At 40.5% G+C, this 12,423-nt stretch overlaps 1 protein-coding gene across 2 annotated transcripts; it reads right to left on the bottom strand.

The window, feature by feature from the left end:
* Positions 1–5,063: 5,063 nt before the first annotated feature.
* Positions 5,064–12,032, bottom strand: LOC147901291 (uncharacterized). Of its 2 annotated transcripts, XR_015541127.1 has the most exons (7): positions 11,149–12,032; positions 10,600–10,723; positions 10,223–10,353; positions 9,828–9,890; positions 9,666–9,734; positions 6,781–6,921; positions 5,064–5,410 (listed from the first exon to the last, which is right to left on the bottom strand). XR_015541127.1 is itself a non-coding variant. In XM_087375616.1 (6 exons), exons 1-6 carry the CDS (start codon positions 11,341–11,343, stop codon positions 6,850–6,852), a joined length of 654 nt encoding a protein of 217 aa, XP_087231742.1. In that variant the 5' UTR covers positions 11,344–12,032; the 3' UTR covers positions 6,030–6,849. The 2 variants fall into 2 exon arrangements, 1 of the variants encoding a protein (XP_087231742.1); XM_087375616.1 differs by lacking the exon at positions 5,064–5,410 and having other exon boundaries at positions 6,030–6,921.
* Between the last annotated feature and the right edge of the window lie 391 nt (positions 12,033–12,423).

Below are 12,423 nucleotides of genomic sequence, written 5' to 3'. Positions count from 1 at the left end.
AGCTTTCTCACCTAGTGGAGTGCGTGCGCACGGTTTGGCGTACACTACCTTATCATGTGTAAAGGATATTGAAAGCTTGTACTTGTTGGAACCAATTCAAAATGAAAATTCCCACGTTGATGCAGACGTTCGCAACGAGATGCATAGACTCCCATAGACTAAACAACAATGCTGGATGAACCACAATAGAAGCATTGCAAACGCAACAACGACAAAATAAAGAAATCTTGATACCATCACTAAACACAAGATCGCTATCAAAAATACATCTTGGACATTAAAGGGATGACCGCACTTATGGACTCCAGCATTATTTGCCTTCAAGAGACAAAACAAAAAAAAATAAACCTACTAGGATTTAATATCATCAACAATTACTCTCGCACGGGCCAATGCACACTTGTACGAGAGCACTTGCCAATACATAGTGTGGATAAATATGCAAAACAAGGAGTGGAAATAACATCCATCAGTACAACAAATCAAAACAGACGGTTCCAAATCTTCAACATATATAGACCTCCATCACAAAAAAGTAATATGTTTCTGACTTATTTAGAAAAAACGCTAGTATCCAAAAGAAGCTCAAACATCTCCACAATGGTGTTGGATGACTTCAATATAAACATGGCCGAAGCATCACCAGCCTCGACTAACTTGGAAAAAATAATGCATGCCTTACGGAGGATGCGACTGCAATTGAATGAACCCACAACAATATATGGTTCGCACTTGGATCACGTTTGGATTGACACACCTACAAAAAATATCCAGACAGGAGTCTCACATGCATACTGGACAGACCACTTTGTTGTTTACGCGTACATCGGCTAAAGAGCCATTCATTGGGACGATTCTCAACAAGAAAGAAGGGCATGTGCAACTTGTTTGGAAATGCAATCCACATACATTGTGCTTATTTGGGGCGTGTGAGAGGATAAAAGCCACGATCAGTTTAGGGTTTAGTTGTATGAATGAGGGCTCTATGGATAGGAGGGCCTTGGGAGTCGTGATGACGGTAGTCATAGCCTGTGTGGGGGGCATTGCCGCAGTAACTCGCTTGCACGATCAACAACGTCAAGACATTGGAGGTGGCATCGTTCAAGATCACCGCCTCCTGGCTTTGAAAGCACAACAGCTTCGTCGTGAGGATGAATTCAAACTGCTCAGCTCCTCTGATCCACAACGTGTTTCAGCTTCGGATCACTCCGGACACCCAGATCATCGATCATAGCACATTTATTAGGCCGTAAGATCCGCTTGCAGCTCTTGGATTTTAAGCACCAGTTCCTTCTGTTGCGGTGTGTGGTGCGAGAACTTGTCTCATAGTACTCGTTTTAACCAGTCCTGCACAAGATCCATGGCCGGATGTTCGTTTCCTTTGTAGAAGATCGTTTTAATCATTAGATTCATCAGAGATAAATGTCACATTTGATGTACTTGCCCCGATGTTGTGGCAAAAACATTGTTGAGATCTTCTATGCAGCCATCGACTGCCTGGTAAGAGGCCTTAGCTGTTGGCAAACAAGCTCCGGGTTTCTTGTTTACTTTTCTCAAAAGTGCAACGTGATGTTAGAACGGATTGAAAGACTTCTTTCATCTTTCCAAATCTTGCTGTTTACCTGTCCTCCAAAATATCAACGTACTTATTCACCTTTGGTTAACAGCGCTAACTATGTTCCTTTTGGTTAACAGGTTTGTTTAAATCAATCCTGAGCTCTGCGTATAGGTGAAACGTTTTGGTTTCCTTAAGGCCTCAAGTTATATTTTCTACTTCAGATCATGACCTTATTTTTGGAGAAAATTTTAGACAAGCTAATTGCGAATCTCATGCCCCTTTTTTTATTTTTTTGCGCACAAGAAAATTGATTTTTTTATTAATAATCGAAAAAGGTGAATGACTTTTGTCATTCATAAGGCTTGTCCAAAAGGTTGGCGGAACCAGAAGCTTAAGTAAAAGACACTAGTAAGGAGGTACAATTATGAGTGATGCGGGGTGGAGGGGGAATTGTGTGTGTGTGTGTGTGAGAGAGAGAGTGTGTATGGAGGAAAGAAATAGTAAGTGAAACTTGGACCAATCCAAGAATTATAGAATTTTAAAAAAAGAGAAAAGGCCCTTTTTCTCTTCTAATGTGATGCCTCCACTAAGATCTACTCTATGGCAGGCCAAAAAGAAATTACAGCTAGTTGCTTGAAGCTAGAGGCTCCACTAGAGCAAATTTGAGCAAACAGAGGCACATGTTGCCGTGAAGTTCAAACGCTAAGAAACTCAGCTTGAATCTCATGTCCCAGAGAATCACGAAAAAAGAGTTTTTTGGAACACAAACGCGTTACGCAAAAGCCAAATCTTGTTAATAGTAAAGGCACGAAGAACACTCTAGAGTGCACACTGAACCTTTGTGAGATGTCCACAATTGCCAAGCAAGGTGAGCTTCCATTGGGGTCAATGAAAATATATTTGTGAGTCAACCACTTCAGAAGTACTCTCCACATTGTCCGAACTTTCAAGCAATCCCAAAATAGATGAAAATGACATTCGATCGACACCTTGCATAGATGACGGGAGATTCTCATCTGCCACTTACTAAGCTAATCATGGATAGAAAACTTAGAAATAAGCAACCTCCACAAAGTAAAATTGAGCCAAGCAGAAATTGCCCCTTTGTTGGGTGCTCATAGATCTTGGAGGCATGTGTGAAACAATTTGAATAAAGATCCAAATTGTGATTTCAAGAAATAGCCTTAAACATGAAAGATTTCTCAATGCAAATGAGATTTTTTTTCCCCTTTTTTAAAACTCCAACTAAATTTGGTTAATCTACGATATCCTCATAATTTGAGGGGGGCCAATTTTAGCCAAATTTTTGTAGGCTTATTTGCATGTTTAGCACCTTGATCTACATTATTTTGTAGTATATGAGTTGAGGAATTTGGCCCTGCTAAGGGTCCATGGAAAGTAGGTTTAAATTTTGCTAGTCATGGTCGATGGTCTTGAATCCTTTGTTTCTAGTCAAGCTAACCATCTTTAAAGACTAGATTAGTCTTTAATTTTGTGTTAATTATTAATGGACATTAATGGTTTCTTTTCTCTCAACTACTCCATTCATTAAAGGAGGGCTTGAGTGGTTTTCCTACCTTGTTTTCTTGTGCATTAGAGTTTGAGCAAGTTGCAATAAAATCATGGTTTGGAGCTCTTAAAAGAGCTTATTCAACATAGGTGGATTGTCTCCTTTCATATATTATGGGTATATTAGGTTGCCTAAGTGCAATTTTGAGATAGCAATCTTTGTGAATTTTCATTTAATTGATTGTAATTATGTTGCAATAAAATCATGGTTTGGAGCTCTTAAAAGAGCTTATTCAACATAAGTGGATTGTCTCCTTTCATATATTATGGGTATATTAGGTTGCTTTAGTGCAATTTCGAGATAGCAATCTTTGTGAATTTTCATTTAATTGATTGTAATTATGTTATTTTACACTAAATATTTTCATTGTTGCCATTTAATATCCCACCTTGCCCTTGCTCTCCCTTGTTACATTTAATCTTTTCATTCTTACCTTGTAAAATCCTCAAATTGAACTTGTCTACAAAGAATTTTGATCAAAGGCACTATTTGAAATGCATGTCACAAATTCCATTTACTTGTTTACATGATATGAAGAGATTTTAAAGAAAGGCTTATGGCAAAAGCAAATAATTAAAGGTTATATTTTGTTTTACGAGTAAATGTATTGCATAGAGTAATTCAATCCACTTATTATAATTTTTTATCCATTCTCTTGGGGAAAAAATTTTACTAACTCCATTGAAATTGGGCATTGATTGGTAGCACAAATAATATTTTCAATGTATTGGTTTAAAGCTTTATAGGAAATTTAATTGGGAGCAAAGAACTACTTTAGGAGTTGACATGAAGTTCCTATATGTACTGTTTAATGAAACATGCACATGACATCATTTTGTTTTAGTCAATGAGAACATTTAAAGCAAATCTATTCCGGTAGATAATATATTTGAATTTGGGTTGTAGCCCTTGTCTTTCCGAATCACCTCACACAACTACCAACTCATTCTTAAGCAATGGTAAAAATCATATTGCTTAGGGCCATAATCAAAGCTTTATAGGAAATTTAATTGGTAGCAAAGTTTGATATAACTGTTTTGAGAGTTGGCTAAGGTAGCAATGAAGAGTTCTTGAAAATCAAGTTTAATGAGGCATGCACATGACAACACCCCCTTAGAGTATGAAAACACTTAAAGCAAACCCCTTAAGGTAGACAATACATTTGAGTTTCTACCTAAAGCAAGCTATGTGCTTTAGGCCTCTTTAGGTGCCCATTATATCAATATAGTTTAGTTAATATCGTGTCTTTATTAATCACCTTACCCAACTCCCAACTCTCTTCACAATGGCACAAATCAAATTGTTGAGAGCCATAATCAAACCTTTTAATGTACATTTAAGGTGATATCATATCTTTATGAATCACCTTACAACTCCCAACTCTCTTCGCCATGGCACAAATCAAATTGTTGAGAGCCATAATCAAACCTTTTAATGTACATTTAAGGTGATATCATATCTTTATGAATCACCTTACAACTCCCAACTCTCTTCACCATGGCACAAATCAAATTGTTGAGAGTCATAATCAAACCTTTTAATGTACACGTAAGGTGTTGCACTAAAGGTGCTCCTTTGCAATGAACTTCACAATTTGAGTTTTTAAATATGATATAGCACACTAAAACAAACACATAGGGTCATCTCTAGCCAACCGAAAGGCATATTGAATACAACTCTAGAAGATTCAACCTTTTGAGGCTAAACTTTTATGTGGAAGTAAAGTGCCCTTTGCTAAAAGAACTTGTGCTTTATCAATTCCATTAAACTATGACCCAACCACACTTTATTTTTTGCCTTAAAACCACGTTTTAAAATCTTCTTTCCCTTCTTATATCTTATCGACAACCTCACACAGTTATTACATGCAAAAAAGAGGATAATTTGCAAGTAGTTTTTACCTTGACATCAACAATTGTCACAACGTATTCAACGAATACAAAAGTGGGAAATGACTCGAATGGATTATAAAATTGAGACAGGGAGCTCAAGGTCCAGCCTTTTCTAACACAAAGGCCTCTTCTGTGAACATGCAATCTTTGGAAAGTATGAAGGGTTGGCATGAGTGGAAGGAATCTGAAGATCTTTCACAACATCTACACCTTGTTCTGCCCCACATTGTACTAGCAATCGTTGAGACCTGTAACGATGGCAGACTGTCTGAAAGGTTCAATTTAGAGAGAAACCAATCATCTTGCTTACAAGGCTGCAAACAAACGGAGACATCACTGCTTCTGCAGAAAGCATGCCCATCCAGGTGCGAACCTTCAGCTTCACAAAATCTGAACAGAACTTCCTTCACTCAGTTTACCAAAAAAACCTTACGTTTTGTTACCTGTTCAGTTAATAACATTCCCAGCAAGCAAAAAGCACATGCCATGCCGCTCTTTACACTATTTCTTGTCTGCCACACAGGAAGGCAAATGTGTGTCTGAAGTTCAGAAGATTTTTGCTCAATATGAACAGGACATGAGAAAGGATTTGAAATTTATCTAATATAAATCCAAGCAGTCTGTTCAGACTAGCAAGCCCCAGCCTAGAACAACTGCTTCTACAAAGAAACGATACCACAGGCCCAACTTCAATCTGAAATCCCCACAACACAGGCGAGCAAATTTAGACCTCAAAATCTGGACCAACTTCAAGACCATGATATTCATTTGCCTCAGTGATTTCAGCAATTCGGACTGTATAACAACCCCAATATTCATCCTCAGCGAGAGCTTTGGTTCAAGGAGAGTCCGATCCCGCAGTAGAAGCAGATGAACCCTATAAAGGAGACGCTTGAAGAGCCAAGACTATAAATAAACCCCACAGCAGGAAATGACAGGGAGGAGCAGATCTAAGCTATAAAGAAAGTCTAGACAGTTTCTGACACCAACACGCAACAATCTAAAGAACAGAGTTCAAATCACCTGCCAAGAACCCTATTGTGCTGTTCCGGCTCTAATCTTTAAAAACGGTCTACCCCACAGTTCTGAAAATTGAGACACTGCACCCTTTCAAATACTGAGAAGAACCCTACCGTACATAAAACCAACGAAAAGAGGGTAGCAACTGATGTACTATGAACAAACATGGCTTACTCAGCAATTTACTATGAAGGGAAATTGTACTACAAAGCTAAGTTGACAAAAATCAATATTCATGTACCTATCTAACGCTTCGTCAATTGCAAGCCACTAAAACAAAACCACAAAACCCGACTTTCAGATGCTGCTCCCCCCATCCCTCAATAGTAAATGTACAAGGAATCCATTGTAATAAAACTTCTGTAGTTTCATAAACATGGCCAGTAAGGGAAGTCAGTCCTCCTAACCATAATACAGAGATCAGTTTAATGTGCAAGTGCATCAAAACTTGCAGCAACTTCTGCTGCAGAACAGACCAAAGCATGTTAGACATGCGCAAGTGACGAATCCCCAATGACTATACAAACCTAGAAATGTTGGAATGATCCTCCGTGTTTGGAGACTCTTGAAATGCGCAAGTTACCAAAACTACTGCTGTGGAATTTGTATTGGACAACACCCAAGCAACAGTGACACTAAAAGCTAGTTAAAACCCTACTCTGACCATGACCAAATCTACCCTACACATGTTAATGTGAACTGTCGTCAGCACAATGTTGGTATATTACACAGGAACTGACATGAGTCACCAGGTAAAGTCAGGAAGACGCATCGCAGCCGAGGCCCAAATGAGTCGATGACGACCTAGCTTATCCGTAAACTGTCTTCAGCCGCTTTGCAGCTTGCACAAAGCTAGTGATGACCTGTAATTCATCCAATTGCTGCAGAGAAAAAGATACAAACAAAAGAAAGCTTTTATTTAGCTGAATAGCAAAAGAACAAAATAGACTGTAGCATACACTCCACAACAGGACTCAAGAGATCATAAATTCTATCTGAGTAATCTTGAATAGCAGGACTAAGAGCCAGCCAGCGAGGAAAAATTTCGTGTCAATATTACAACTTAAACATAAATCAAAAGTTGGTATCCCGAACGATTACTTTAGAAAATATGGGCTTAAAATTTCAAATTATTTAGAGAGGATTTGGTATAATAAAAGAAAGACTGAAATCTGTGGAATTATGTTTATACAAAGTTCTTGACACTTAGCTTCTATTAGAAGATGTCTACAGATGGTGGACACAGAAAAAACCAGGGGCAAACACATCTTTGGCAAATGATTTTCTTCTCCCTTAGGTTGGTTAATCACCCAAAAACCACCAAATTTTGAACCCCATACCTCCTGATCCCCACCTCTTTAACTCTTTTTTGTGGGCTGGATAAACGTTACCCAACTGAACAGGAAAATTTACCGAGCCTTTAAAAATAACCATAAATAAATTGCAGCTGAGCCATTCTACCAGGCCCTTTACCTTTTGCTATGATCAGGTCCACACTTCATCACAAAAGCTTGCCATGGCATCAACACAAAGGCTTATGCAAAGAAATAGCCTGTAGCCCTGTAGCGATGGCATAAAAGTGATAGCCCTCATCCAGAAAAGGTGAAAGTTATGAAAAAGATCAAATTTAAGAGAGTTGCAAAACAGGCATATCCTAGAGTAGAAGTTCAAATAAGACCATAAAATAGGCGCTAAGTTCTTCAAAAAGACGGAGTCTGGAAACATTACCGATAAGCTTTCAGGATTCAGTCATTGTACAAGTAACCAAAACCCACTTAAAAATCCTTATATCTGTGAAAAACATGACAAAGAGTAGCTTCCTTGCAGGGATGTGCTTGCTGCAACTAGCAATAACTGAAGTGGATCAAGAGTAATCACCCAGGAAAAGATAAAACTTTTCAACCCCCCCCTCCCCCCCCCCCCCAAAAAAAAAAGTTAAAGCCATTTCCAATTCGCACAATAATCATGTGTATGTACATGCACACACACATACACCCATCTATACAGTTCTTTGTGCCACAGTACTGGAAGTAAAGGGAAATTCATTCCTAATGAAGGCTAGCATCTGAAGAAAGGTTGGTAAAAACTCACTTCCCAACATCCAAGCTATAACTATTTGTCGAGACCATTTACTTTTGAACAGCAACAAGAAAATACTCGAGAAAGGGAAATAGGGATGGGAACTTCATATCATCATACTAGATATATGTAACATCATTGTACAAGCACATGCTCCAATGTGAAAAAATAAACCTTAATTTTAAGTGAGCAAGGGACCTGATACACTCGTTGCAGGTCAAAGTCAATCATGAAGGATCCAATAAGAAACCATTTGCCTAGAATTAGAAGCTCGAGACATATTCCAATAGACTTTCCTTCTCGACCTAGTCAGCAGCTGCTCAACTCCCCACTGCGCTATGTGTCTGCACAATCTTCAAAAATGAAGAAGAACTTATAGTGTAGAGCTCCTTTGGCCTCACCCAAAGTGGGGGACAGTTAGGCAAGGGTCAGTGGCAATCAATTGTTTTGATCTACTGCCTCGCTCACACAATTGCTAATCATGCAGATAATATGATTCCTTCACAATGATGACATGAGAGAGAGAGAGAGAGAGAGACTAGCTCAAGCGTTTCAAGTCAAGAAGACAAGAAATATGAAGTGTGGAAGCATCTCTATATTGTCACATGGGCAGCTGGTGCGATTTCATGGAAAAGTTAAGACTTCTCTACAGGCTGGCCAACAATTCTTGAACATTTTCTCCTGTCACCATGAATTCATCATAGTCCCTCCCAAACAAAGAGCCCTAAGCAATATTCTTAGGAAAGGTAGGTCAATAAAGATTGGTAAACTTATCACAATCTGGCTGCAACCTGAAAATTAATTCCACTGCATGCTCATCTTGGAGTGAAAAGTGCATTCCCATGTGAGGGCACACTCTTTGAAGCTCATTAGGAAAGGGATGGCAGATGGAGAAAGGGCGCAAGAGACGGAACAGATTTATTCGACGATGGAAAGCAAAGCCTATATTAACACAGAAAACCATACAGGCAACAAGCTACAAGCAAATGTTGATAACGAAAACATTTCATGCTAGATATCATCCGACACTCTCTGACAAAACTGAAAATCAGAGTGGACATAGAGACCAGAAACCCACCAAAAAAAAAATCTCTGCCATTTCAACCCTGTATAATGAAAGTCACATTCTAGATTATGACTATCATCAAGATCTTGCTTCAGACAAAGGAGAGAGTTACAGTGAAATTAGTTCCCAGAACACGAATTTGAAGAGAAATCACAAGTTAAGTAGCCACACAGATAAGCTCAAAACCAAAAATATATATACGCAGTTTTGATATCATGACAAGGTTAAAAACAATATCACACATAGCAGAGACTAGCTACTATGACATCATCAGTGCCCAATGATGTGGGTGTAGACCATAGTATTAACATATGCTCTCGCACATATACATATCCACATACGCCCACACACTTTGAACATCCATTTTTATAAAAAGGACTTTGTCCGGAGTTTCTTTCAGCACTCCAGAGGTGAAGGGAGACTCAGCCATTACAACAGGAGACAGCTATCTGAAAGCATAAACCTCAGAGCCCTTCTCACCTGTGACATAAAATGCCTTTCTACAGCATCAACAAGTTGCTCCTTGGAGGGGTTTGGACCTAATTCAACCTGTATACGCAGACAAAAAAGAGTAAAGCAAGGTCTTGGTTTGGGCCCAGTACAGCTTCAGCAAAAGGCTGGCCAAAAGTACTAAAAACTCACCAGATTAAAATGCCTCCAGTATCTTAGCAGCGCAGACATTTCAAATTTGCTGAAATCCACTTTCTGCACAGGCAGGCCCATTTTAGAATCACTAAAAAAATCTGGGAAGGCTTCCTGTGGTAAAAGGTAGAGACTTTAAAGACATCATTCCCAATCATTGCTCATAGAAAAGACTTGAATCCGCTATCTAAAATCTAGTCAATACAAAACCTTGATCCTCAGAGAACGAAACCCATTAACCCATTGGACAGATCCGAACCCAAAAGGAACACGATATAGCTGCCCCTTACTAATTGAATTAGAAAGACTGTCGAAAACATTACTCTTAACGCTGATAGGTTGCCTTGCGGTCGATATCAATGGGAAGTTAAAATTCAGAATTATCATCAACACACCAGCAATCCAGATGGAGTAGACTTGAGCCCTTTCGAGGACACATCGGCCGCGTGACTCCTGTTAGCGATTTTCGACAGACCGCCAGGTTTTTGCAGGCGCCCCTTCGGTTTGAAGGGTTTCGAGTAATCCTCTGCTCAGGATGCAGAACACAGGAAATAATGTCACCTTCCAGCTGAAAGCGTAAAATGAAACATTAAGTGCATGCGAACTTTTCTCTGAGTGACAATGGATGAGAGGAGCAGAGAAACCACCTCAGAACGAGATGAATAACAGATCGAATTATAAGAAATGTCGAAGACATTGAGGCAAGATTAGCAAAAGACGCACATGTCCATTAAGATAAAATTTGGCAAATTGCAAGAACGAAAACACAGACCTACGTTCGATCTGCAAGAAACGAGATCCTCAGAGTCATTTTCATCGTCCTCGTGACCCGTGGGAGCCTCGAGCACACTCAATGCATTCCGCTGGAGTTTCACTTCAAGCCCATTTGTAAGAACCTATACCACCAACCGATAGATGCCATTCAGCTGGTGAAGTAAATTAAACTCAAAATTTGCAGTGTAATGCTTGAAATCCCTAGAGGGAAAATTATACGTCAGAGAATCTTTGACTTCACAGTCTAAAGGATCGACCCAATCTCGAAGCTCCGCCGAGAAAATTCAGATCGCGTAAGAAAATGTCTGGCACGCTGGGTAGCTGAACAATTCCAGCTAAACTCAAGATTCCAGATCTCTACCGCATAATCTCCGTACGGCATTGACGGAAAAAAAAAATCAGCTGGAATGTATCCATTTTTTGTGCTCCCTGCGCTTCAGTGATGGCCAAGATGCCAGTGAAGTGCTTGATGTCTTTGACACTTTGGAAATGACGAATGCAGATTGAGGAACGGGGAAAGAAATATGTACAAGGAGAAGGGATTCACCAGCCAATGCCAGCCCCCTAGGCCAACAGCTTTCTTGACCACTCCGTGGAGACCAACAAGCACGGACTTGGTCCGGTTGTTCCCTGTGACAATCACTTTAGTGTGGCGGGGAAGCACAGAGAGCTCCTCCTCACCACTATCGTCAGCTCCGCAAGGTGTAATGATGCCCGGCGGGCAACCTTCAGGCTCCAGCATTGGTTCGAGGAGTAATGTAGCACCAGAAGGGGAAGAGGTGGAAGCCCAATCGCGCTGGAGGAGGGAATCTGGGGGCGAATGCGGCAAGGGGGGGGGGATGGGGGCAGATCTGCGATGGGGAGGGGAGAATTGCGACAGATCTGGGGAACTGGGGAGAGGTAAGGAAGAGGGTGAGAGCAATGTGGGGAGGGGAAAGGGGAAAAAGGCAAGGACGATGGGGAGAGGCAATGCGAGGGGATGGAAGAAGGGTGAAGGGAGGGAGGGAGGGAAGGCTAGAGAAAGGGGGAGGGAAGAAAGGAGGGAGAAGGCAATCTGAGGAAGTGGGCGAATTGGGGAGAAGCCATGGATGGAGGGTGGGATTGAGGGCAATGTGGAGAGGCAATGGGGATTGAGGAAGGTGACAGGTAGCAGAAAGCTAAGATCTTTGCAATGGAGAGATGGAGATGGAGATGGAGATGGAGATTGGAGATGGAGATGAGGCAGAGCTTGAGACAAGGAAGAGAAGCAGGAAGCTAAGTGGGTGAATTAGTTTGTTCAAAATCAGGGGAGATGAAGAAGAAGATGAAGATGAAGATGAAGATGAAGCAGATGCAGATGAAGATTATGCTTATGATGATGCAGATGAAGATGAAGATGAAGATGAAGATGATGAAGATGTCGATGATGAAGATGATCAAGGGCGGCGGCAGCAACAGCTACCATTTAGCTTCCATCATAAACAGTCTTCTTCTTAGATCACTCCCTCCTCAATCTACGTCTCTCATGAATCACTACCAAATCTGACGACCCACATCTTCTCACAGCATCTCATCATCATCCCCCCACCATCATCTCTCCAACATCCCCAAACCCTAACCCCTTCCTCATTCTAATCCCCGATTTCAGTCCTCCTCTGCACACAGTGCACAATCCAATTCATGGGTCTTTTCATATCACCAGTGTTGATCTCCCATTTCATCACATCCTTTAACTTTGCAGTCGACCTTTCAGTCAACTTGGCCGTGGACACCCTTCTCTCTCTCTCTCTCTCTCTCTCTCTCTCTCTGTCGTGGGCCATCACACCTTGTCGTGGATTCTTCT

The sequence above is a fragment of the Dipteris shenzhenensis genome, chromosome 6, assembly GCF_047967505.1.
Source record: "Dipteris shenzhenensis isolate YYH24624 ecotype China chromosome 6, Dip_SZ_1.0, whole genome shotgun sequence".
NCBI lineage: Eukaryota > Viridiplantae > Streptophyta > Polypodiopsida > Gleicheniales > Dipteridaceae > Dipteris > Dipteris shenzhenensis.
Note: the sequence above shows the minus strand (reverse complement) of the source record. Positions and strands in the feature narration are given on the sequence as shown.